General features: G+C 38.0%; 1 protein-coding gene across 2 annotated transcripts in view; it reads right to left on the bottom strand.

Moving 5' to 3' along the window:
* Positions 1-7,732: 7,732 nt before the first annotated feature.
* Positions 7,733-23,629, bottom strand: part of PARP3 (poly(ADP-ribose) polymerase family member 3) — a 48,848-nt gene continuing 32,951 nt past the window's right edge. For both annotated transcript variants that reach the window (XM_087924029.1, XM_026725194.2), the window contains exons 4-11: positions 20,568-20,759; positions 18,061-18,196; positions 15,183-15,409; positions 13,469-13,636; positions 13,187-13,273; positions 12,363-12,540; positions 8,352-8,498; positions 7,733-8,263 (exon numbers count right to left, since the gene is read on the bottom strand). In XM_087924029.1, coding sequence (XP_087780155.1) covers positions 8,094-8,263; positions 8,352-8,498; positions 12,363-12,540; positions 13,187-13,273; positions 13,469-13,636; positions 15,183-15,409; positions 18,061-18,196; positions 20,568-20,759 — 1,305 coding nt within the window. In that variant the 3' untranslated portion in view covers positions 7,733-8,093. The remainder of the gene's footprint in view (positions 8,264-8,351; positions 8,499-12,362; positions 12,541-13,186; positions 13,274-13,468; positions 13,637-15,182; positions 15,410-18,060; positions 18,197-20,567; positions 20,760-23,629) is intronic.

Genomic DNA, 23,629 nt, shown 5'->3' on the forward strand with positions numbered 1-23,629 from the left:
ATATCACACTACTAACTAGAGCATACCAAACTTTTGCTAGACGTATACTTGAATACAGCTCATCAGTCTGGAACCCATATCATGTATCTGATATTAACACAATTGAAAAAGTCTAGAAATATTTCACAAGAAGTGTTCTCCGCTCCTCTACTCATTGCAGAATACCTTATGCCACCAGACTTGAAACTCTAGACCTAGAAAACCTTGAACTACACCGCCTCCGGTCTGATCTAAATATAGTATATAAAATCATACATTGCAATGTCCTGCAAATGAATACTTCAGTTTCAATCATAACAATACAAGAACACACAATAGATACAAACTCAAGGTTAAGCGCACCAAACTTGACTGCAGGAAATATGACTTCAGCAACAGAGTGGTCAATGTTTGGAATACTCTACCTGACTCTGTGGTTTCTTCTTCAAACCCCAAAAACTTTAGGGGTGTCTACTATTGACTTCACCCCCTTCCTAAGAGGCCTGTAGGGGACGTGCATAAGTGCACCAATAGTGCCTACCGTCCCTGTCCTATTGTTTCTTTTTATTTTTCTTATAAGTATCTATCTCATGTATTCGAAACTATGTTTATTCTTATACCTGTATCTTGTAAGTGATTGACAAATCAAATAAATACTTAAAAAATACTAAATAGGTGTCTCTGTGTTTAAGGGATTGTGTAGGGCTGCTATAGGGAGAACCAGCTCTGATTCCTGCTTCACTGGACAACTGTCCCCTTCTCTTAGTGCTAATTAGCTGTTTGTTGGGCTCCCTTTGAACTTTAGTAGAGCAGTAAAACTTCATGTTCCACAGTAACCCAACTAACAGCTCACCAATGGAGGAGCTGGGAGCTGCATAACACTCTCTCTTGTTGCACCATACATCCCATGATAAACCAACAATTAGTGAGGCTGTATAAGTTTTATTGATTTATTGATAACATTTGAGATATGTTTTATTGTTCTTTTTTATTGTACACTGCCCAGAGACACCTTTGTCAGATGGACAGCTTCATAAATCTGATAGATAACTAAATAAACAAAGCCAGGAGTGCATTTTGACAAATGGCTAAGTAAGCCCTTCTATCAAAACTCCCCTGCTCTCTTCCCCAGTCCCCCTCCCCAGAAAGGACCGTAGTAAGCGAATACTCTCCCACTGTCTAGAAACAGTTTGTGAGAAGGAAAGGCAAAATTATCAAGCCAAGCCGCTAGTTCCCTTCCTTTACTTGCTAAAGACAGTACCATTTGCATTTACTTGCTAAACCAGAACAGACAGGACAAGGATGGTTGCAGTAAGAACAGCCAGTTTATGCTGATAGTTTTCTTTCAGCTAAGCAGGGACTCGTGGATAGTAGTAGTTTAAATTTAAAATGAGGAAAGGAACTTGTCCTCTAATCCCTTTTATTTTATCGTTTTGTCAGAGTTTGCCCCTCCATTACTGAACCATGAAGCCAAGACAGGCAAACCAATTCACTACCATTCCCTTCCATCTTTTGTTTGTTTAGGAAAAGACAACATATGCAACTGATAAATCAAAGATAGGTATTATTAAGTTAGAGCTCTGGGCTCGAAATCAAAGGCCTAAAAAACCAAAAACGATTGTTTAATATTAAAGGAAACAAACTTCAAGTTTGTGGGATCCATTTGATTTATTATATCTCTGAGATCTAGCAATCAGAGATGGAAACCCAATCATCGTGGACAAAAGGGCAGCTTGGGAAATGGAAACATATATAAAATTAAGAAACTGGGTTTGTGGTCATATATCCTTCAAATCATAATCCAACAGTCAAAACAAGCCTCCTATTCCATTTCCTACAACTCATAGATCAATTTTTAAATTGGCAGTAGAAAAAAAAATTCACATAGCAATTTATATGCATGTGAACAGCACATGCTATGAATGACATAGGCAATTAAACAGTTGGATTTTCCTAAAGCAAACGAAGTAATGTGGTCTAAAAAAGAATAGGACTTTTACCCCATTGTTCATTGCATGGAAACCTTGACATTTAACATATGGTACAATGACATTCAGAACTGATATTTCCACTCATTTTGCTATTAAAATGTAGGTTATTTTTTTAACCAAAAGTCAAAAATTGTAATCTAATTTTAATTGGCTTTATATCTCTCACCAGTCCATGGCTTATTTTAATTGAGTTTTGCTGTTTAAGCTTGTGTGGCTGGATTCACACTTTGCATTTTCATAAATTACAGTTTGCAAGCCACTGACAGTTTGGGCTGGTTTCAAATCTGTAACAATGCTAAGCCATATAAATCACATTTTCACTTTGCATGAATCCAGCCATTTTATACCAAAAACATATTGGGTAGAAGGAGAATGAGACTTGATACTCTTAGATTTGATAATGTATTTATTTTAGAGCTCTTGGAGACAATATTTTTCTTGCCTTCCTATTAACTTTGCTTCTTCTAATTTTAGCAGTACTATTCTGTCTTTTGTAGTGTATTGCACACATTGGCTAAAAAGGGCAATAATAGAAGTAAGACCACAGAAAGTCAATAAATGCCTCAACATATGAAGGTTTAATACCAGCCACATGCTTTATAAATATTTTATGCATTCAAGTCATGCCAGACTCTTGGCACTTCTATGGGCCAGATCTTTCCACATTTTCCGATTTTGTTACTATTTTGACCTATTACTTTTCTATGCTCTGGCTGGTGTCAGCTTTGATGATGTCCAGTCACTGTATTCTTTGATGGCTTGGTTTCCTTTTAACTTTAATTCTTCCAAACGTAATTGCTTTCTGCAATGAATTCCCTTTCATGACATGGCCAAAGTAAGAGATGCAGCTTCATGATTTTGCCTTCCAGTGACATGTTATGCATTCCGATATTTGCTTGCTAGTCACCTTTGCTCTCCAGGGAATATTGTGGTGCAGGACCTTCTCCAATGCCATAGCTCTTTACACAATCTTTACATTAGTTGGATAGAATACATTGCCATTGAGTTACTCAGTACATTTTTCAATGCAGAATCCCTCAATCAATCCCTCTTCTGCCATTTTGACACACAAACACGATCCCAGACATATTTGTCACAAACTCTTATTTGCAACTATAGCTGTGGATTAAAAGGGAGAGGGTTTAAGTGTCCAGGAGTGGGACTTTATGAGGTTTATTGGCTAGTAGATGACAAATGGCAATCTCAGATTGTGATGAGCATTTCCAGATACCAATTTTTTTCCTTATTTCTTGAGATACATGAACTTCTTCTGCCATAAAATATTCAGAAGCAAATGATGTTGCATGTATTTCCAAGATACTTGATTCCTTGCAACCTTCAGGAAACATCTTTACATTTTCTTTCCCTTGCTTCCAAAAAAGAAAAAAAGAAACTCCTGTTTCCAATTCATCCCATTTTTCTAGGTCTGTTTGTTCTTCCATTAGAGGAGCTGCTTTTTATTTTTCACTCCTCACTAGCATTTTATTCTATCTAACCTAAGCAGACCTCAAATGCAATTTTGCTGGCATGCTATTTCTAGGTTTGCTCTGCTGTATTGATCTGGCACAACGGCAGAAGTTTTTTTTTAGATTGTTCAGTATACTTTTAAAATAATTTTAAAAGTCAATCTTCCTCTGCTTTACCTCTACAGGAGGGATATTTTGCAAACCATTGGACACATGTATATAAATACATGTGGGAAAATATATGGACTATGTATGCAAATGCTAAAATGTTCTTTGTATCTTTGTAATGGGAAAAGGGCTGACTGATAACTCACAGAGCATTTGAAATTGTGGGGACAGTGACTCGGGGACTAACAAATTGTAAATAAACAGATAAACAAACAAACAAATAAATAGTAAATAAATACAGAGAACACTGGCTGGAATTCTCCATGCTCAGCTATTGGTTAGCATAGATTTGCAAGGCGTATCGAAAGACATTTCTTTTTGCAAAACTTCAGAGACATAAAGATCATAAACAAAAGATGGATATGTTTGAGATCTGTAGATGATGAAGATGATACGGAGAAATTACGTGTTGATTTTAAAATAAAAATTATTATCTAACCAAAAGGCTGTGGGAGGGCAGAACTCTCCATCGTGCTAGTTTGTTTTGGTTTAGTAGCACGTAGGTTTCATTGAGGGAACAATGGATGACAAGAGACCACTTGTTATGAGATACAACTTGTTGCAAAAGAACAAAGAGCAGTATTCTTCTTTGGCATGGTACCGATGAGGGCAGCTTGTGAGACACTGTGCTAATTTAAGCTCTGACTTCTTTCACATCCGTGCCTGAATTGATAATAGTGCCACTAATGGATGAAACGTGAACCTCTCATGCAATTTAGTTTCTATCCTTTGCAACTGCTAGAATGGGGCCATATAAAGATGATTAATGCTAATCCTTTTTGATGGGTGTGATGTGTATTTCTGCCTGCTGAGTAGATAGACACAGCAAAGCTTTCTGGTGACATTGCACAAAAGAAGTGTATTGTTAAAACAATTGCTTAAAGCAATATAAATTCCCATTTTTAAACTTCAGTACTGCTGATTTATATACAACTTCTGGATGAGAGTTAGGTGAGCAACTGTCCATTAAACTAGGCCAGTATTTCTCAACCTTGGTAACTTTAGATGTGTGGATTTCAACTCCCAGAATTCCCCAGCTATGTCTGGTTGGAGAATTCTGGGAGTTGAAGTCCACATATCTTAAATTTGCTGAGGTTGAAAAACATTGGATTAGGCAATACTATACTCCATGGACCAATACTTAGCTCTTACAACACAGTATCTACAGACTGCTGCTTCTATCAGCCTCATTAAACAACATCTCCTTCAGAGGCTAAGATTTCACTCAGCAGTTCTTATCACCATTAATCAAATGCATAAAATGGCCTTCTAAAATAAAAAAGGATTTTTTTTTCCCTTCTAGATAAGGAGAATAGAAGGGTTAAATATTGTCTTTCTTTCAACATACACATTTTTTGTTGTTATTCAGTCGCTAAGTCGTGTCTGCCAGACCCCACATCCTCCACTGTTTCCAGTGGTGGGATTCAAATAATTTAACCAGATCGCCCAGGGTCAGGTTGGCTTTCGTGGGAGGTGTGGCCCATCCCCATCCTCCAGCTCTGCTGCTCATGCGGGACAAGCCTCCCGCGATGGCCAACCTGACCCTGGGTGAACTGGTTGTTAAATTACCTCCGCCCTGCTATCAAAGTGGATCCTGGGTGCTGTGCTGCAATGGAGAAACAGGCAATGGAGCGGTCGGCATGAGGGAAGGAGGAGGAACAGGGAGAAGAAAGTGGCAGAGTGGCCTTCTCCTTCCCTTGTGCCGGCTGCTCCTTTGCCAGTTTCTCCATGGCAGTGTAGTGCCCAGGATCCACTTTGATAGTGGGGAGGGTGAGCAATTTAACAACTGTTTCATATGAACCAGTGCGAACCAGCTGAATCCCACCACTGTCTCTCTCAATCTGCCCAAATTCATGTCTACTGCAACTGCATTGATAATATTATCTAGTCGTCTCATCCACTGCTGTCTTCTTTTCTTCTTGCCTTCAATCTTGCCCAACATCAGGGTCTTTTCCAATGAGTTCTCTCTTCTCATTTGGTGGTCAAAGTATTTGAGCTTTAGCTTCGGTATCTGTCCTTCCAAAGGACAATCAGGGTTGGTTTCCTTTGGTATTGAAATATTACACATACTTCAAACCTGTAATTGTTGCTTCTCCTTGTAGATACATGAAAATTATAGTGATACTATGGAGATGGGCACTATAAAACATATAGATACGAGAAATGTGGTGAAACTGTGATAGAAATGAAACACATTCATCATAGATTTAGAGAAAAGCTCTAATGGCCACACTACCTTATTCAAGTTAAGTGTATGCCATACGAATTTTTCTCCTACCTCTTATATTTCCCTTAGCAGAATTAAAGGTAGAGACAAACTTTGGAAAGAAAAATATAGTTATTCCAGGCTGATACTTTCAACTCTCAAACTATGCAATCAATGTAATTGTGGCCATGATGTCTGGGAATTCTCAGAGCGGCAGTCCCAACATATCAGCAATTGAAAACATTGCAAAAGGCTGACTGACAAGGCATCTGACTGATCAGGCATCTGTCACTGCCCTCACACATCCCTCTAGTGCCCATTTCTCTCAAATTCCTGCAAGTAAAGATTTCCTGAGGAAGATGGTGTAACAAACCTAAAGAGGATTTTGCAAGGAAAAAAATGGAAAAAGAATACCGTCACAGATGCCTAATTAAAACAAAACTAAAACTCCATGTGATTTCTCCAAACAGAAATAGTGAAGTTGATCCTCCTTTCCATGCCATTCACACATTGGTAAGAACAGTGATGGCTTTATTCAGGGATTGCAGAGAGAATAGAACACGGAGGAGTATACCAAAGCCTGCCCCTTTTCTACTTACTTTTAATTTCAGTGGTTTCTTTTTTTTCCCTCCCTTCTTGATAGCTCTAGCAAAAATTCTCATGTCTGCTGTTAAGTATGTGCAGCAGGAAGTTCTGAACTTATATAGCAATAGCACTTAGACTTATATACCGCTTCACCATGGTTTACAGCCCTCTCTAAGTGGTTTACAGAGTCAGCATATTGCCCCCAACAATCCGGGTCCTCATTTTACTCCTTTTACTCGGAAGGATGGAACTCTGAGTCAGCCTTGAGCCTGGTGAGATTTGAACTACCAAATTGCAGGCAGCAGCAGGCAGCAGAAATAGCCTGCAGTACTGCACTCTAACCACTGTACCACCGTAACTCATATATGAAGGGAAGAGAGTGAATGAAACTTTTAATAATGAGTAAAGCCATTTTTCTCAAGAGCGTCTATATTGTAGGCTAAATATCATCAAATTAAATCTGTTGGACCATCTAAGACAAAAAAGGAAAAATAGTTCAAGAGAATGCATATGCCTAGTAGCGTAACGTTGGAGAAGATGAGATTTAACCCAACCTTGTTCTTCACAAAAAGCTTGCTTCATCATCCTGGCTCTTAATTTCTACCAGATCTTATTAACAAATGAAATTTAGCAAGAGTATTTAAACATGACCGTGTTGTGACTCGGAGGTCTGAACCTGCCTTGTTAGAAGATACAGACTTAAGTAATGAGGGAGAGAGGGATTTGGCATCAAGATTTGAGCCTGCCTTGCTGGAAGACACAGACTTGAGCCAGGAGGAAGAGGACTTGGCTCTGAGGTTTGAGCCTGCGTTGCTGGAGGATTCGGAATCATCTCCCTCCCCGGGACCTTCCTCCCTGGTTGTGCCTCAGGTGTCGGCAGATATTCAGGAGAGCGTGCCAGAGTCCTTGGCTGAGGATCAAGCCGAGGAATGCTGGTTTGATGCAAGGCAAAGACGCAGGCAGAAGAGGGAAATGCAACATAAAAGGAAATGTCAAATCAGGAACTGACTTGAGAGACTGACACGCCCCTCAGGAAATAAAAGAGGGTGTGTTAGCTCTGAATACTCGTTCAGGACAATTTGTTTATTTGGAATAGCAGCTTGACAAATTCTCCGTGCTGCGTTCACCTTCTGATTTATGGTCTTGTTTGTTATTGGACTTGGCAGGCAGCTTCTGGAAGACTGCCAAGTACTTCTCCAGTCAAAGGAATTTAACTCTATCGTTTCTGGTCCTGTCTGTTTATTTATATTTCTTTGGAGGCTTGGACTCTCACCTCGTGGTCACAGGTGAGACAGAACATGACCGTATAGGAGAAAATACAGAAGGATGACACCAAGTCAATTTAATAGAATTTCTTTTATTTTCAGACTATTTGGATCCAAGAGATTTCCAAAAGTCATTAGCCCTTGTCGTGATACCTTTTATTGCAACAGTCTGGCAATGATTTCATCTTTGTTTTGCTGGACATCCACGGAGTCCTAATCTGCCTTATGGAAGCCACCATACTATTCAAAACAAGATAGTCACATCACCCTCTTCTCTGCAGAACTAGAAGCCATGATTACTGAATGAACTCTGGATGGAGAACTGGGGAATATAACTGACCAACTCAAGGTCGGTTCTTAAGAACTCAGCCCTGGAAAGACGAAAGCCAGTAAATGGGTGGAGTCCAGCAGAAAAAGCAGCCCCTGAAAAGCCTCAAAAATGAAGCTGGACCAGGTAGCGGATGCGACATTGATTCTCCTGGTAGATCAAGTACTCACTCTGGCTGAAGTGGCTGTTTTGGTACTTAGTCATAACAATGGGCTTTCCTTGTGGTATCAGCACTTTTTTCTCATCCAGGATAAGCTCTTTATCGCATGCAGGGTCTGAAGACATGAAAGCAAATGCAAATTAAGAAATTGAGAGGATTAGCAAGAGCTACAAGTTATTAAACTGCAAGTCTTCAAAACTTACCAGGTTCGGTTTGGCCACAAGCCTTGACACTATCGTAACCCACTGGGGGCTGGCACAATGAAGAGTCATCTTGAGTGATGTAATGTACCTTGCCCAGGGCCACTTCGTTCAGGAACATGATTCCCTCCCGGCTGGAGGTAGTGCCCACTGCAAAGAGAGAAAGGAAGACAGTTGTTCATCTGATTAGATATGGAAAAGGAGCTACCTATCACTAGGGTTTGAGTCTCATATGCTACTGAAATTCAGGTTTCCATTTCATTTTGGGATCACGACCAGTTTTTCCTGCAACCAAAGACCCTCCAAATACAGCGCATTCATTCATGTTAGATGAATGTTTAATGTTTTTACTTGGGTGTTCTACTTCTTTGCTCTAAAGGGAGATATTTCACATATAGCCCTTGACCTCTCCAAATGCATGCCTCCTAAGGAGGACATCTTATCCACCTTGACCTTTTCCCACTTGAGAAAGAGTGGAATGAATGTAGTATAGATAGTAAGAGGTTGAAATGCTAGTTCTTAGACAGCTGTTTTGCATGCCCTGCAAACTTCCTGTTTATTAAATGCTGCAGTTTTCCCAATTAGCACATAAAGATGGCTGTAGAAGGATATATTTACAAATGCTGGTTCCTTAGAAGCCAGCTTTACCTGCTGCTTTGGGAAAATGCCATTTCGAGGTTCTCAGTTGTTGGCCCATGAGATGGAGACAAGATTTATTAAGTTATATTAACCTCATGGTCAGAATTAGGCAATCCATGGCCTGGCCTGACCATACCCCACTCTGGTGCCATCAAAACCTGACAACAAACAGCCTGTTGTCTGTGGAGATTTTCAGTCACCCAGATCATGGTTATCCCAGAGGTATTTTTTTGTTCAAAAGGCAACTGGGTTGTTTTTTTTCTTGAGGACAAAGAAGAAAATGTTTCACTTCTTATTCAAGAAGCTTCATCAGTTCTGATGGCAGGGGGAATGGAAGGATAGGTACTGACAATTGAGATTGAATGGTGCGCAGATAGAAGGACAGGTTCTGAAAGGAAACTGGGGATGGAAGGATTGTATTTCTTTGCAGTCATCTGGTCATTAGCTCTCTCTGAGAGTTGTTGAGACCACTGAGGCCTCAGAGACTGGCCCCAGACTGGCACCAAATGATTGCAAAGAAATATAATCCTTCCATTCCCCCCTCCATCAGATCTGATGAAGCTTCCTAGATGAGAAGCAAAACGTTTACTTCTTCTTCCTCCTCAAGAGAAAAACAGTCAAGTTGCCTTTGGAAGAAAGAAAGCAGCTTTGACAAAAGAGCTAGTTGTTCAGCAGAATGAGTCCCCCTCTTCCCAAGTAGGCTGAGAATGATAACCAGAGGTCTACGTTTCCTTTCTTAAAACTTATACATTCCCTTAAACCATGTGAAACCACAACAATGAAATTGAGTCATTTTGCCCCTGAATTTTGGCCTGCATGATTAAAGCAGCAGTCCAAAAACTGGGAGATCATAAGTTCTAATCCCACCCCAGACATGAACCCAGGTGGGATTTCTGGGGAAGAAATGGCAAACTGAAGACAGGTCTGCTAAAAACAGAGCTGACAACTGCTGCAGAATTAAGACCCAGTGAGTAGACCAACACTTTGTGATTCCTCTCCAGATAAGGAGAGCACCTGAAATCACCCTCAAATGCTCCAGACAGTTGCTCTTTGCAGAAACAGTGGTCTCCAGTGGGCTTAGAGCTCTGGGAGATGGAGGAATAGCCATCTTGCTCAGATCACAGTTGCGCCTTTGAAAGGACACTGGATTCACGTACTTCCTTTTCTAATGCCTTTTGGTTGCTAACTAATTGGTTCAGCTGCTGGGAACTTTTGGATTGATATGTTTTATAGCATTGGTTTCCCTCAATCCTTAGTGAAAGAAAATTTAAATACAAATTTAAGAACAAAAAAAAATCTTTTCATTTAAATAAAACAGCAAAAAAGTGATTAGAATTTTGATTTTGAAAATGGATTTGAAATAAGATTTTGGAATTATAAGAATCCTTTCCATGGGCAAATGCTTTTGTTTTGAATTCTTTCTTTAAAAAAATATAGGATGGGACTTTGAAGTTTGGATACCAGAGGAACTTGAAGGAACTAAAGATTATAATTAAAGAACACTAAAATTTCATGTATTAATACAGAAATGAGCTAAATATTTTAACGTTCTACATATTGAGGGATATTTTTTAACACTGACCTCAGAAGTTAATTTTAAGACTGTCTGCCTCTATAGATAGACTTATGTTTAAAAGATGTTATGGAAAAAGAACACGTTTTACTGGAGAAGCCTGAGGCTGATCTGAAAGTGGATTTAAAAATGACAGGCTACAAGGATGATATGGGAAAACATGCTAAACTAGACATACAAAATAAACTGACTTATGTATTAATAATTAAAAGGGATATACAAATTAGAAACCAAGAGAGTGACAAAAGACTTGTTAAAGTTTTGAAGAATTTGTGAGAAGAGACAAAGAAAAAATGAACATGAATCAAGTTCTAGGACATTATTTGAAGGAATTAAAGAGCAAGATTGTAAAAATAAAAGGAAGGAATATAAAGATAGTTTATTTTATCAAGATTAAAATAAATATGTTTCTATCTCTGGTAACCCTTAATGGTCTTTTGCTGACTGGAACTAAAATGATGAACTTTTAAGGATTTGTTTACAGATAAAAGATGAGATATGGGAAGAAAAGTTCATTTGTTGTATTTTAAAACAATATGTTAATTTACTAAAATCGTTTATATTTGTGATGAAGTCATTTCTTTTAAAATTTTAGTTTTTTCTTTATTATAGTCTTTTTTCTTTTCTATTTTTTTTCTTTACTGCACTTTCTATTTTTTCATTTTATTATTTTATTTTCTAATTTGTATTATAGTTTTTGTCATTCATAATAAAATTATTATTAAATTAAAAAAATAGGTATGAACCCAGTTGGATGACTTTGGGTCAGTCACTCACTCTCAGCTCTAACAAGGAGATAATGGCAAACCATTTCTGAAATCTTTTCAGGAAAACTGCAGGGATTTGTCCAGTCAGTTGCTCAGAGTCAACACTAACTCAAAGGTACAAAAATGATAAAACAAGTATTATAGTTGGGCATAGTTAGGGCATTTTAACAAAGAAGTTATATTGGGAGATAAATTATTATTCCACATGAAAGAAAGTGACTAGCCCAAGCACACTCTGTTGGCTTGTGTATAAGGTGAGACTAGAACTCATGATCCCCTGGTTTCTAGCATGATGCCCTAACCACTACATCAAAATGGCTCTTATATATAGTCCTAGTGTATACATGTTTGTTTGTGTGTGTGTGTGTGTGTGTGTGTGTGTGTGTGTTTTCTTAAGTTTTCGCGAGTACTTACATGTATGGCATTCAGCTTTGTTCGGGTATTTTCCCATGTCATTGTAGTTGTGCTTTTAAAGTTGTAGCAACGTTTCGGGATATATATATATATATGGATATATATATATATGGTATTCAGCTTTGTTCGGGTATTTTCCCAAGTCATTGTAGTTGTGCTTTTAAAGTCACACAGACGAACACAATACAGAAGCCTGATGATGGCAGATGAGATTCTGCCGAAATGTTGCTACAACTTTAAAAGCACAACTACAATGACATGGGAAAATACCCGAACAAAGCTGAATACCACACATGTAAGTAAGTACCCACAAAAAATTAAGAATATATACACACACACACACACACACACATACATACAGTGTGTGTATCTATCTATATCTATACACACACACACTGTATATATACACATATACATACATATGTATGTGTACACACACAGAGATATATATAGGGGAGAGAGAGAGAGAGATCTGTGTATGTGTGTATGGTTTAGCCACTACATCAAATTGACTCTGTTGTCTCTCCTTGCCTTGTGTTACTCTCATGAAGCAGTAGCGAGGAGAGTTTGCTAACAATGGTAGAGCAGCAAATGGTAGAATAATAATGAATGTGGCCTCACCATAGCCTGCTGATTTACTGTTCTCAGAAGCAAAGTAAATTCCCTTGCCAACACGGCCACCGGAATGGGGCATGATGCGCAACCCACTCTTCAGGATGGCAGCGACGACAGCTATGTTGGTCCCATGCCAGAGTAGGCGCCGATTTCCCAAGTGGTCATGAGCCTTAAAACGATGGCTCTGTTTAGGAAATGAAACAAGAGAACCGAGCATGTAACATCTTTGCTCCTATTCAAGTCATATTTGAATAAAGGAAAGGTAGAAAGCCAAACGTGGCTTTCCCATGTCAGTCTGCTGTTGAACTGCAGACTCATCTGCACACTTGATGGTCATCCCCAATGTATATAGAGAGAGTTTTGCTACTGCATAAAAGAACAAGATTCCTAATTAGTAAATGGCCTTGTTTTTATTCTGCCAATGGATACATATAGTTCTTTAAAGTCTTGATGTCTCACAATCAACAGTGGTCTTATTACCTACCTGATAACACCCCCCCTCCCCCCAAAAAAAGTCTTAGGAGCTAGATCTGGTCAGGTGGATTTCAGAGCTTTTGATCTCAATCATTCTTTTGGTATCTCAAAAATATTTGTGCCTCAATTGGCACATGCCCTGAGAATCAGAATGACCAGGAGTAAAGAAATATGGCCTTAATTTTTTTGTATCAGTTCCAATTATATGTTCCTATGGGCAATCTTCCTCAACCTGGTGCCCTTTAGATGGGCTGGAGTAACTCTGATTCCTTCAGCCAACATGATCTTAAGGTAGAAAGAAACAAATCTCAGCCCTCGAACAGACCAGAGAAAGAGATATTCCTCTTTGACCTTACCTCACCCTCTCTGTTGACCTTCCAAATATTCATGATACGAAGCTTTTGGTAAGGGGAACTTGTCTTCTTCACATAGGTTTCAATCAGCTAGTAGGGTAGAGAGGAAGAGAAGTAAAGAAAGAAAGTGAACATCAAAGAACTGAGATAAATAGGAGAGTTATTGCTAGCTGTAGAAGAGGCTATTCCACATGTTGTTGTTTGTCCTTTATTCATGTGTTCCTGTATTGCCCAGTCTCAGCTGTATTTAAAGCAAATAAGAAACAACTTGTAGGGCCATCTTACCTTATAGTCCTCAGATGATGAATCCACTAAGGTGAGTTCACATTTCAAAAGCCTATAGTCCTTGTCCAGCGGGTGCAGAACTTCTTTCACCATTTCCTTCTCTTCCTCTTGCTCCTCCTCCTTCTTTTGGGCTTGTAAACTCTGGGCCAGTTCAATATCTGCTAGGACCTACCAATAAAGTAAACCAGTCATCACCAACACTGGGGTGCAGTTGAGATGCAGATGGAAGCAGTAATCTCACATTTGGGCTGTTATCCTGCATCCATTTCCAGAACAGCCAATCCTACTTGAAGCTAAGAGGACAATTGTTTGGAATAAACACATTTAGGAACACACTACCAGCAGTGAATTGAACTAGTTGAATGCATGCATCTGCTGGCTTGAAAAGAATAACAACAAACTTCTTTTTTAATTCAAAAATATATTTTAGTTATTAGATTTATATCCCATGTTTCCTCAAGTATACAGCACTCCTTCCTCCAAATTTTCTTCAGCACAATCTGTCAGGTAAGTAGGGCTAAGAACTAGTGAGATTTTATGCCTGAGAGTAGACTTCAACTTGGATTTCTTAGTACTAGTCCAATTTCTTAACCATCTATTACCTTGATCTTATACTGTAGAGGTATAGATATATAATCTACAGCTCCATGGCAAAATGTTTCATTAATTAAGCATCTAGCTGAAAAGTCTTATCATTTGAGAAATGCAAGGCCAAAAAGTTGGCTTTTTTGTTCAGGCTGTTTTGTCTTTATGTGTCTACAAACTTCAAGTGATACAGTAGCTTTCTCTTCCATTATAAAGCACGTCAGGCTAGGTTATTACCACTGACCTAGATATGTCCAAGGACAATTATTAGAAAGTGCTCATCTTATTCAACTTATTATATTTCTCTTTTTTAATTTAGTGCTAATATGGACACGAACAGGCTACGATACATGAGATAGAAGGGTGTGAAGTACTAGAGCTGTATTTCACAGGATGATTACATTCTTATCCTTTAAAGAAAAAATTCTTCTGTAGTTGAGAAGCCTTTTGAAAAATGTGATTTTTGTTTCACAATCAAGAACTACAGAAACATAGTTGTGATGAGATGTTGCCCTTGGAGAAGACGGGGCCAGAATTATCACCTTTTTTTCAGTTTGGGAGTGCTTTAGTTGCTGTTAGGGTGTCTAGGGTGTTATTTATGCTTTAATTACAGTAAAATATAGTAAAATACAGGTAGATACAGATAATCAGAGTTGGAAGAGACCTTATAGGTCATCTAGTCCAACCCCCTGCCCAAGTGGGAGACCCGACACCATTTCTGACAAATGGCAGTCCAATCTCTTCTTGACAGTCTCAAGTGATGGTGCTCCCACAACTTCCGAGGGCAACTTCTGTTCCATTGGTTGATTTGAGGGCAATCACAAAGGAGTTAAAAGATTGAACGAAGGATTGCCCACCTCTTTTTAAAGGCATAATATAGAGTATGATGTTTACAGCCACAAAGAAGCCCATTTGTTACTCATTTCAGTTCTCTGGTTTTGTCAGCTAGCTTGGGCATCCCAAGCCAACCAATGGCTGCCAGGAGAGGTTAATAAAGATAATGCAAAACTGTCATCAATGTATTTAGTATCACAGCTTATCCACATAAAATTTGGATAGAAATCTTCCTGACTGACAATTCAAAACGTGATAAAAACTGAAGGTTGATCCCTTTCTGAGAACTCCTTACCAGAAGCATATCCTTCTTAGCTTGGACAACTTCTTCTGTGTTGATGGATGGAGGCCGACTACGACCAAAGTTGTGGGGAATAATGGTATAAAAGCGAGATGAAAGTTCCTCCAGTTGCTTCTGGGAAAGTGGTTGCTTCTTTAGAGCTTCTTCAAGAGTTTCCAAAGCCTCAAAACCTTTGGCAATCTGCTGTTTGCTCAGCTTTCCCAGTGGCATCTTCTTCACATCTGACAAACACAAGAAATTGCCATACCGATCAATCTAACACTTCCAGGATATTTACAAGTCAGTGGCTAAAGCCACCAGGATTAGAATACCATCTGCGATTGAAATCTGTGCCCTTTATGGTACACTGAGCATTAACAGTGATTTCCAAGTTGGACATCATTTGTGAAGAAAGCCAAGAGTAGAATCTGCACCACAGTGGCTAGAGTGAGGTACTGCAGGCTACTTCTGCTAACTGCCGGCTGCCTGCAATTTGGCAGTTCAAACCTCACCAGGCTCAAGGTTGACTCAGCCATCCATCCTTCCAAGGTGGGTAAAATAAGGACCCAAATTGTTTTTTTTAAATTGTTTTATTCTTTAAAAACAAAAAATACAAAAATCTCATTTCCATTAACAGTTATTGTATCATTGCATATACATGTTTCTTATTTTGTGACTACATTGTTTTTATCCTTATCCTTCACCCATTTGTACCACCTCTCCCATGTCGCATAGTATTCTCTATCCTCTTTGCCTTTCAGTTCCATAGTGAATTTATCTAGTTCAGCACAGTCCATTATTTTTTGAATCAAAACTTCATCTGGTGGTATTTTATCACTCTTCCAGTTTTGTGCTAACGTGATTCTTGCTGCAGTTAAGATGTGTACAATAAGGTATCTTTTATCTTTACTCAAATTCCCTTTAGTCATACCTAATAAAAATGTTTCGGATTCCAATTTTAATTTATATTTTGTAATCTCAAAAAGCCATCTCTGTATTTTCTTCCAGTATTTTTTGACCTCTATATATTGCCACCACATATGGAAAAACGTTCCTTTCTTTTGTTTGCACTTCCAGCATTCTGGTTTCAAGGTTGGATACATTTTCACCAGTCGTGCTGGCACTAAGTGCCATCTACAAAACATTTTATATTGATTTTCTTTGAATGCCGTCGACAAAGTCAGCTTCCAGTTCTCAGTCCAAGTCTTTTCCCACTCATCCAAATTTATATTCTGACCCACATTTCTCGACCAGGCAATCATTGATCCCTTAACAATTTCTTCTTCTAGTTCTACCTCCAGTAAATAATTATATGTTCGTGTTATAAATTTTATATCCTTGCCTGTCAAGATTTGGCCCAATTTTTGTAAATCTATCTATCCGTAGCTCCTTTACATCTTTCTTAAATTTAGTTTGAATTTGCAAATATACCCACCAGTCTAATATTATCCCTTGTTCTTTTAGTTTATCCAGTGTTTTTAATTCCCCCTGTTCATCCACCAATTCTTTATATCTAATCATTTTTTAAATGTCCCTTGTATTTGAATATAATATAGCTTCCGTAGGTGAGATCTAGTGTGGGCTTTTCAAATAATGCTTTTTTAAAAATTTATCCCATGTTTGTAAAAGTAAGTTCCTTATCAAATGTCTATGGAAATAGGAGTGCATCTTATTCTTTTTATCCCATAGAAAGGCATGCCACCCAATTTGGAGGTCATGACCTTCTATCGCCAAAATTCTTTTATTTTTTTATGTTTATCCACTTCTTAACCCATTGTAAAATTGCTGCTTGATAATATGTTTCCCATTTTGGGAGTCCAAGGCCGCCTCTGGTTCTATTATCTTGTAACGTTTTCAATTTTATTTGTGCTTTTTTCCACATCCATATAAATTTCATTACCATCCTATCTAATTCCTGAAAAAATTTGTTATCCAATTTTATAGGTATTGTTTGAAAATAGTATAATTGTTTTGGTAGTATGTTCATTTTTATGGCCGCTATTCGGCCTAATAGTGATAGTTGTAATTTTCCCCAATTGGCCAGATCTTTCTTTATTTGTGAAAGTAGTTTCATATAATTATCCTCTTTTATGGAAGAGCATCTTCCTATTAACCAAATTCCTAGGTATTTAAGTTGTTTGACACTTTGTAATCCCAATTTCCTTTCCAATCCTTTTTTTTTTACTTTCTATCAAGTTTTTGGTTATTACTTTTGTTTTATCTTTATTAATTTTTAGTCCTGCTACTGCCCCATATTCTTCTAATTCTTGAAATAGATAGGTCCCTGAATCCATTGTATCTTCCACAAAAAACACTGTCGTCCGCAAATGCCTGTACTTTATATTCTTCTATTTTGCTCTTCAGTCCAATTATCTCCTTTCTTTGTCTAATCTGATTTAAAAGCACTTCGATGGTCAAGATAAAAAGCAGAGGCGACATTGGACATCCCTGCCTAACACCTTTCATAATCTTAAAGTTTTCAGTAATCTCCCCATTTATAATTACCCTAGCTTTTTGGTTCGAATAAATTGTGCCAATCATTTTCTTCGATTTAGATCCAAATCCCGTATTTTCGACCTGTTGGATCAAGAACTGCCAAATTGTTGGGGGCAATAGGCTGACTCTGTAAACCGGTTAGAGAGGGCTGTAAAGCACTGTAAAGTGCTATATAAGTTTTAAGTGCTATTGCTATTGCTAAACAATTTAATCCCCAGGTTACCTAACTTTAATTGACTTGACTTGATACTAGACCAAGCAAAGATAAAACCATTCTGAAAAAAAAAATCTCTGTTAATTGTACAATTGGATTATAAGTGACACCTAGAGGAAACAAGATAAAAGAAAGGGATGGTTTTCTTTCATGGGACAGAGAAGTGGTCCCTCCACCATTTACCTATATTCATGGTCTGCATGGCTTCTTTAAACATATCATTGCTGAATATGAGTGTCATAAGATTCTGGGTGTGCTTGTCCAAAGTGCAAGGTAGTATCTTTTGTTTAAATGACTTAATTCCATCCACATCGTCCACCTTGAAGACAAGAAGAATAGTTTGGGTCTGAATTCACACAATTCAGTTCCTCTAATGGAGCAGCATTAATCTGCAATGCACACTATAATACCTGCTTTCCTCAGAATAATAAGACAATATTTTTTCTGAGTAAATATGCATAAAATTGCATTGGTGAAACTCATATTGTTTCTCTTTCAACCCTGGTTCAAGATATCAAATGACTTTATTTTTCCTCCATTTCACCAACAGGTACTCTGACTTACACATACTTTATTTTTATATATTTACCATTTTTATTAAAACTTTAAAAAAGAAAATACAAACTAATATAAAGAGGAAAAAAGAATTTGAAATGATTTTATGCGTTCTTTATAATGTCTCTGCTGCCGTATGCCAACAATACATCATTTTATAAAAATTCTCTTTGAGATCATAACACAATGCAAACGTCAATACTTTTAACCACATATTTTCCCATTGACCCATCTGAATATTGTTACAAAGTTCTTAGCCAACTCATACATTCTTAAACCTTCCTGTTTCAAATTCTAACAAACATTTATGGATTTTATCAATTACATGTTCATTATCAACGCACAATTGTACTTCAAATACTGCCTCGGTTTGCTACATGCCATTTGTCCATTTTAAATCTTTCTTTGGTAAATGGGGAAACTACACATAATCCTTGAGTTGTGACTGCAATTGAGCCCAACATTTATGTTGTTAAATGAAACATTTGTTAAAGGAGTTTGCCCCATTTTCATGCCCCCAGTTGTTAAGTGAATCATTGCATTTGTTAAGTTAGTAACATGGTTGTTAAACTGAATCTCGCTTCCCCATTGACTTGGGGAACAAAAGCTGATCACTTGATTCCAGGACACTGCAAGCATCATAAACATGAACTACCTGCCAAGCACCTGAATTCTGATCATGTGACCATGGGGATGCTGCAATGGTTGTAAGCACAAAGAACAGTCATAAGTCACTTTTTTCAGTGCTGTAGTTGAATGGTCAATAAATAAACTGTTGTAAGTCAAGGACTACATGTATTGACAACTATCTCTCTCTCTGCTGTTAATTGCTCTCTTGATCTAAGTTTGAATTACCCTTGATGGTTTTCTAACAGTTCCCACTATGTCAATCATTTGCCTTTGTCTGCTGTTCTTTTATAATATGTTTCTGGAGCTGAGGTCTATAAAGGTGCTTTTGGGTTTATCTACTACATACGCTCAATATGGCAAATTCAATGAAATTGTTTTTGATATCCATATTAATTTCAATTTTATCATACCACATAATAGCCACACACTCCAAGCCATAGGTTGCGATCTTCTAACTCTAAATCTTCTAGGTACAACATTTCCTAGTTTGTAACTCTAAAAGTCTCTTGCTTTTCAGAAACATCCATTCTTTCATCCAGATCAAATAATAAGCAGTGAAATGCAATTTCAAAATCTACCGGTAGTAAACCCAATCGTCCTCTGCACTTTGCATCTTGTAACAGTTTATATTTAATTTTATATTTTAATTTTAACTGATATACAAAGCAACTCCTTTTTTTCCAATCCTGCTGAAATAAATTCTTCCCTCAAATTTTTGCAACTCAAATATTTGATAACTTTCTCTTAATATATATATGTAAAAAAAAGGTTTCTGCAGAGAGTTTAGTCTGAATCTCCTGTTAAAAAGTAGATCTCATCTCTTCCGACTTATCCTAGCTCAAAGGCATTTTCTTTTGTGTAGGTTTGTCAAAAAAAATACTCTTCTCTTTTGTACTTAAAAGAAATTAAAAGAAAAACTAGAATACTACAACTATATCTGTACTATCAATCTTCAATCTAGTATTACGGACAAAGTGGAAGTTTGAGAAAGTAAGATTAGAAAGTATTAATAGAGAAATGGAGAAAGAATTGGATAACTTCACATTACTGGAACTGAGAGCAAAAGATTTTTTTCAGATTTACAGCAATTCTAGAACAACAGAGAGAAGATATTAGACAAAAGAGAGTTATGTTTCTTTTTAATTTTTTGAACTGGGAGCTAACACTGAGCAGAGATTGATCGAGTTTATCGTATTAATACACATTTTGAAAAATTAAGAAATGTTCCAAGGGATGTCCTTGTGCACTTTGTTAGGAAGAAGACCAGGTATCATCTTGCAATAGCACACGTTTCTTAGAAACCTGCAGATGTCCTGAGAAAATATTGCTGAACTGATTATTCTTTCCATCATTAAGCAAAGGTTCTGATTAAGCAAAGGTTTTGATTAAGCAAAGGTTCTGATCTCTTTTTTTTTTACAGAAAATCATTCAGAAATCTATCCATACTTCTAGATCCACTTGCTTCCCAATGTATACTACTTAAAGTATACCCTTTGAACACTTACCTTTACTGTTACCTCTTGTTCCTCTTTATCTTCATGTTGTACTTCAATGAGGGTATACTTGCCATCATGTGCAATAAAATTCTCTCGGTTAGCCCATTTATTCTTTGTCTTCTCTTGAAATTTCTTCTCAAAAGCCTTGATGGCAGCTTCCAAGGTTGGACAACTGATGAGTTTACATTGCCCTACTTCCCCCTGGAAAGTCACAGAACATTTGTTAGCCTTTATCAGGAAAGTGTTTCCAATATATGCTGATTTTTAAAAAATAAGTTATGATTGCCTCATCTGCCAGGTCTTACATTATTTTCCAGTTTTGAATACACCTGATCTTTAACCACAATTAGAATTGTATAGAATGAAATGAGACTTACTTGATAATATGGTTTTTCTAGCCTTAACATTTGAAGGCTTACCTTCATTTCATATTCATCCACTCTTTCCATCATAGTACTGACTTTTTCACTATCCCCTATTCCTTTCCACTGAATATCAAAATAAATAAATGTACTGAGGCTTATAACAAGCCTTTTTCTTTTTCAAATTCACACACACCACACAAAAAGGAAAGACATATTATGATCAATGCTGATAGAAATCAACTCTTTTCAAGCAGAGATTTTCTGTCAAGGCGTTCTGGAAAATTAAAGCCTTATGTAAAATGAACTTTGGAGGAAAAGACGGCAACTGTCCCAGTCACTAGCTGCAATCTCAGACTGAGTAGAAAAAAACCCTAGGATCTCAGATCAGTAGGCCTATATGATAAGTACAATCTGACCTCCTCCAAGAGATGAAGAAGAGAGAGGGCTTTCAGAAACAAGGTCAAACAGTAGCAATCTGAATACAAGAACCTCCTGTGAATTAAAATATAAAGGGCTTCCAACTCAATTAAGCTAAGAGTAGATAAGCAGTTGAGAGCCAGCCTAATGGTTAAAGCACCAGGCTAGAAACCAGGAGAGTGAGTTCTAGCCCTGCCTTAGGTACAAAGCTATCTGGGTGACCTTGGGCCAAACACTTTCAATCAGCCCTAGGAAGGAGGCAACGGCAAACCACTTCCAAAAAGCTTGTCAAGGACACTGCAGGGACTTGTCCAGGCAATTGCCAGGAGTCAAACTAATGCCACACAAAAAATAGAGAAGCAATCAATGCAGGAAAATGAACCATTTTTTTCTGTCTGCACTGCCAAAATAAAAACACAAATAACCAAACCATAGGGCTTACCAAGAACTTATGTGGGGAAATTCTGGCAAGGCACTAGAATCAGGCAAAAGCCAAATCTAGCAGTTTGGAATGAGGCATGATTCAAAACCCTTTTTATGGGCTGGGTTCAAGGATCTGGTCTGTGGTGTCTTTCTCCTTTTAGGTTTCTCGGTTGACTAATCAATTCCCAAGCTTTCTGCTCCTTGCCCGCTCATTCCATGTTACTTTTTATGTCAGGACTCTGTAGCTGCCTTTGGTTAGAGCTCTGTTTTCCTTTCCACCAACTGGAAGACTCTTAGGGTTTATCCTCACATCCCATTAACTGAGGCACAAAGACGCCTGGCTAACTGTTTTCGGAGGAGATATCTTCCTGGAATCGTGTCTGTTTCATCTCTACTTTGTTGTGAGGACAGTCAACATTCCTTTTTAGCTATTCTACTTGTACAATAGTGTTTTCCCTGCTTTTCCAACAGAAGCTCATAAGAATGACCTGTGAGGCCTCACTGACAATGTTGGTGATGACATGGTCAGAACTACCACCTGCTATGGGCTATGTTAGTCTATGTTAGGCACATCCCTTGCCATCTGTTAGGTGCTATTTTGGCATGGGTTATCACAGAGGTCAGACACGTGGCTTTCACAGATGCAGATCTGCCTGGATAATACTTTAAAATTTTACACAAGCTTTTCATACATTCAAATTTTTAAAATATACCTTTTAAACACATAGTTAGGGTCTTTTGAAAGAGCACTAGATAATCAGCAAAAAGACAAGGGCAAAATAATTTAAATTGGAAAATAAAAACAGATTTTACAGCTGCATGTTGCTGTCAGGTTTTCCACGGCTTCTTCTGAAAAGAATTCACATATACTGCAGCCGCATTTTCATCTGCCTAAGCTATTTCCATATGATGCTAGCTATAGCAACCCATTGCCAATCTCTTCAGATCATGGATTTGGGATGTATAGTAGCTAGGTGAAATTGATAAAGAGTTCTGTCTGTTTCCTCTTTTAGTGACAGGTCACAGATGCAGTGGACAGGTGCAGGGTGAAGTGGAAGATAGCTCATTGCTCCTCACAACCCCTTTAATCTACAAGTGACCTGTCACTCAATCTATTTTTGGACGTTATGTCTAGCAATCTACTGAAAAATAACTAAACCTGAATTCAAAGTGACAGGTTGGTAGAACATAGCAGAACATGAGGACTTCCGGTGGCATTTCTGTTGACAACGGTTCAGAGTCCGCGATCGTGCGCGGCTCTGGCCCGTTTCCCTTGTCGGGAGGGTCCTTACGGGATCGGTGTCATCCTGACCCACCTCAGAGGGGTGGGCGAAGAGGGGGAGACTGCCAGCTGGGTCGAGGGGAGATGCATCTCCCCTCCCTAGCTAGGTATTACTCCCCTGGAAGACAGGGAGAAACGGCAGTCTAAAATGGCTTCCCTGAAGATGGAAAGCTGCAGGGACCTAAGTTTTGTGCTGGAGCGGTGAAGTGCTGAGTGAAGTGCAACCAGATAAAAGAACTTGATTTTTTCTTAACAACCCCAAGAAGTAGAACGAAAGTGCCCTTGCGTAAGAGTAACACAGCAGCGAACAGGAAAAAAAGAGGAAAATACAAGGTAAACAAAATTGTTTATAAAAAGCTACAATGGAATCAGAGACCAAACTTTGAATAATATAAACTGGCATTAATTAGGCATTGGATTAAATGCTAGATTTGCCTGGAATTGGTTAATACTAAGAAAATTAATTGTGGAAATGGTTGGAAATTAATGTTTAATATAATTAAAAGAGAAAAGAAAATAACTTTAAAAAGTGGAAAGTGATAGAGAGAGCCATCTAATGGTCAAAGGCTTTTTTCCCCCTACAA

Source organism: Pseudonaja textilis, chromosome 2, assembly GCF_049901715.1.
Source record: "Pseudonaja textilis isolate UNSWEBS1 chromosome 2, rPseTex1.2, whole genome shotgun sequence".
Taxonomy (NCBI): domain Eukaryota; kingdom Metazoa; phylum Chordata; class Lepidosauria; order Squamata; family Elapidae; genus Pseudonaja; species Pseudonaja textilis.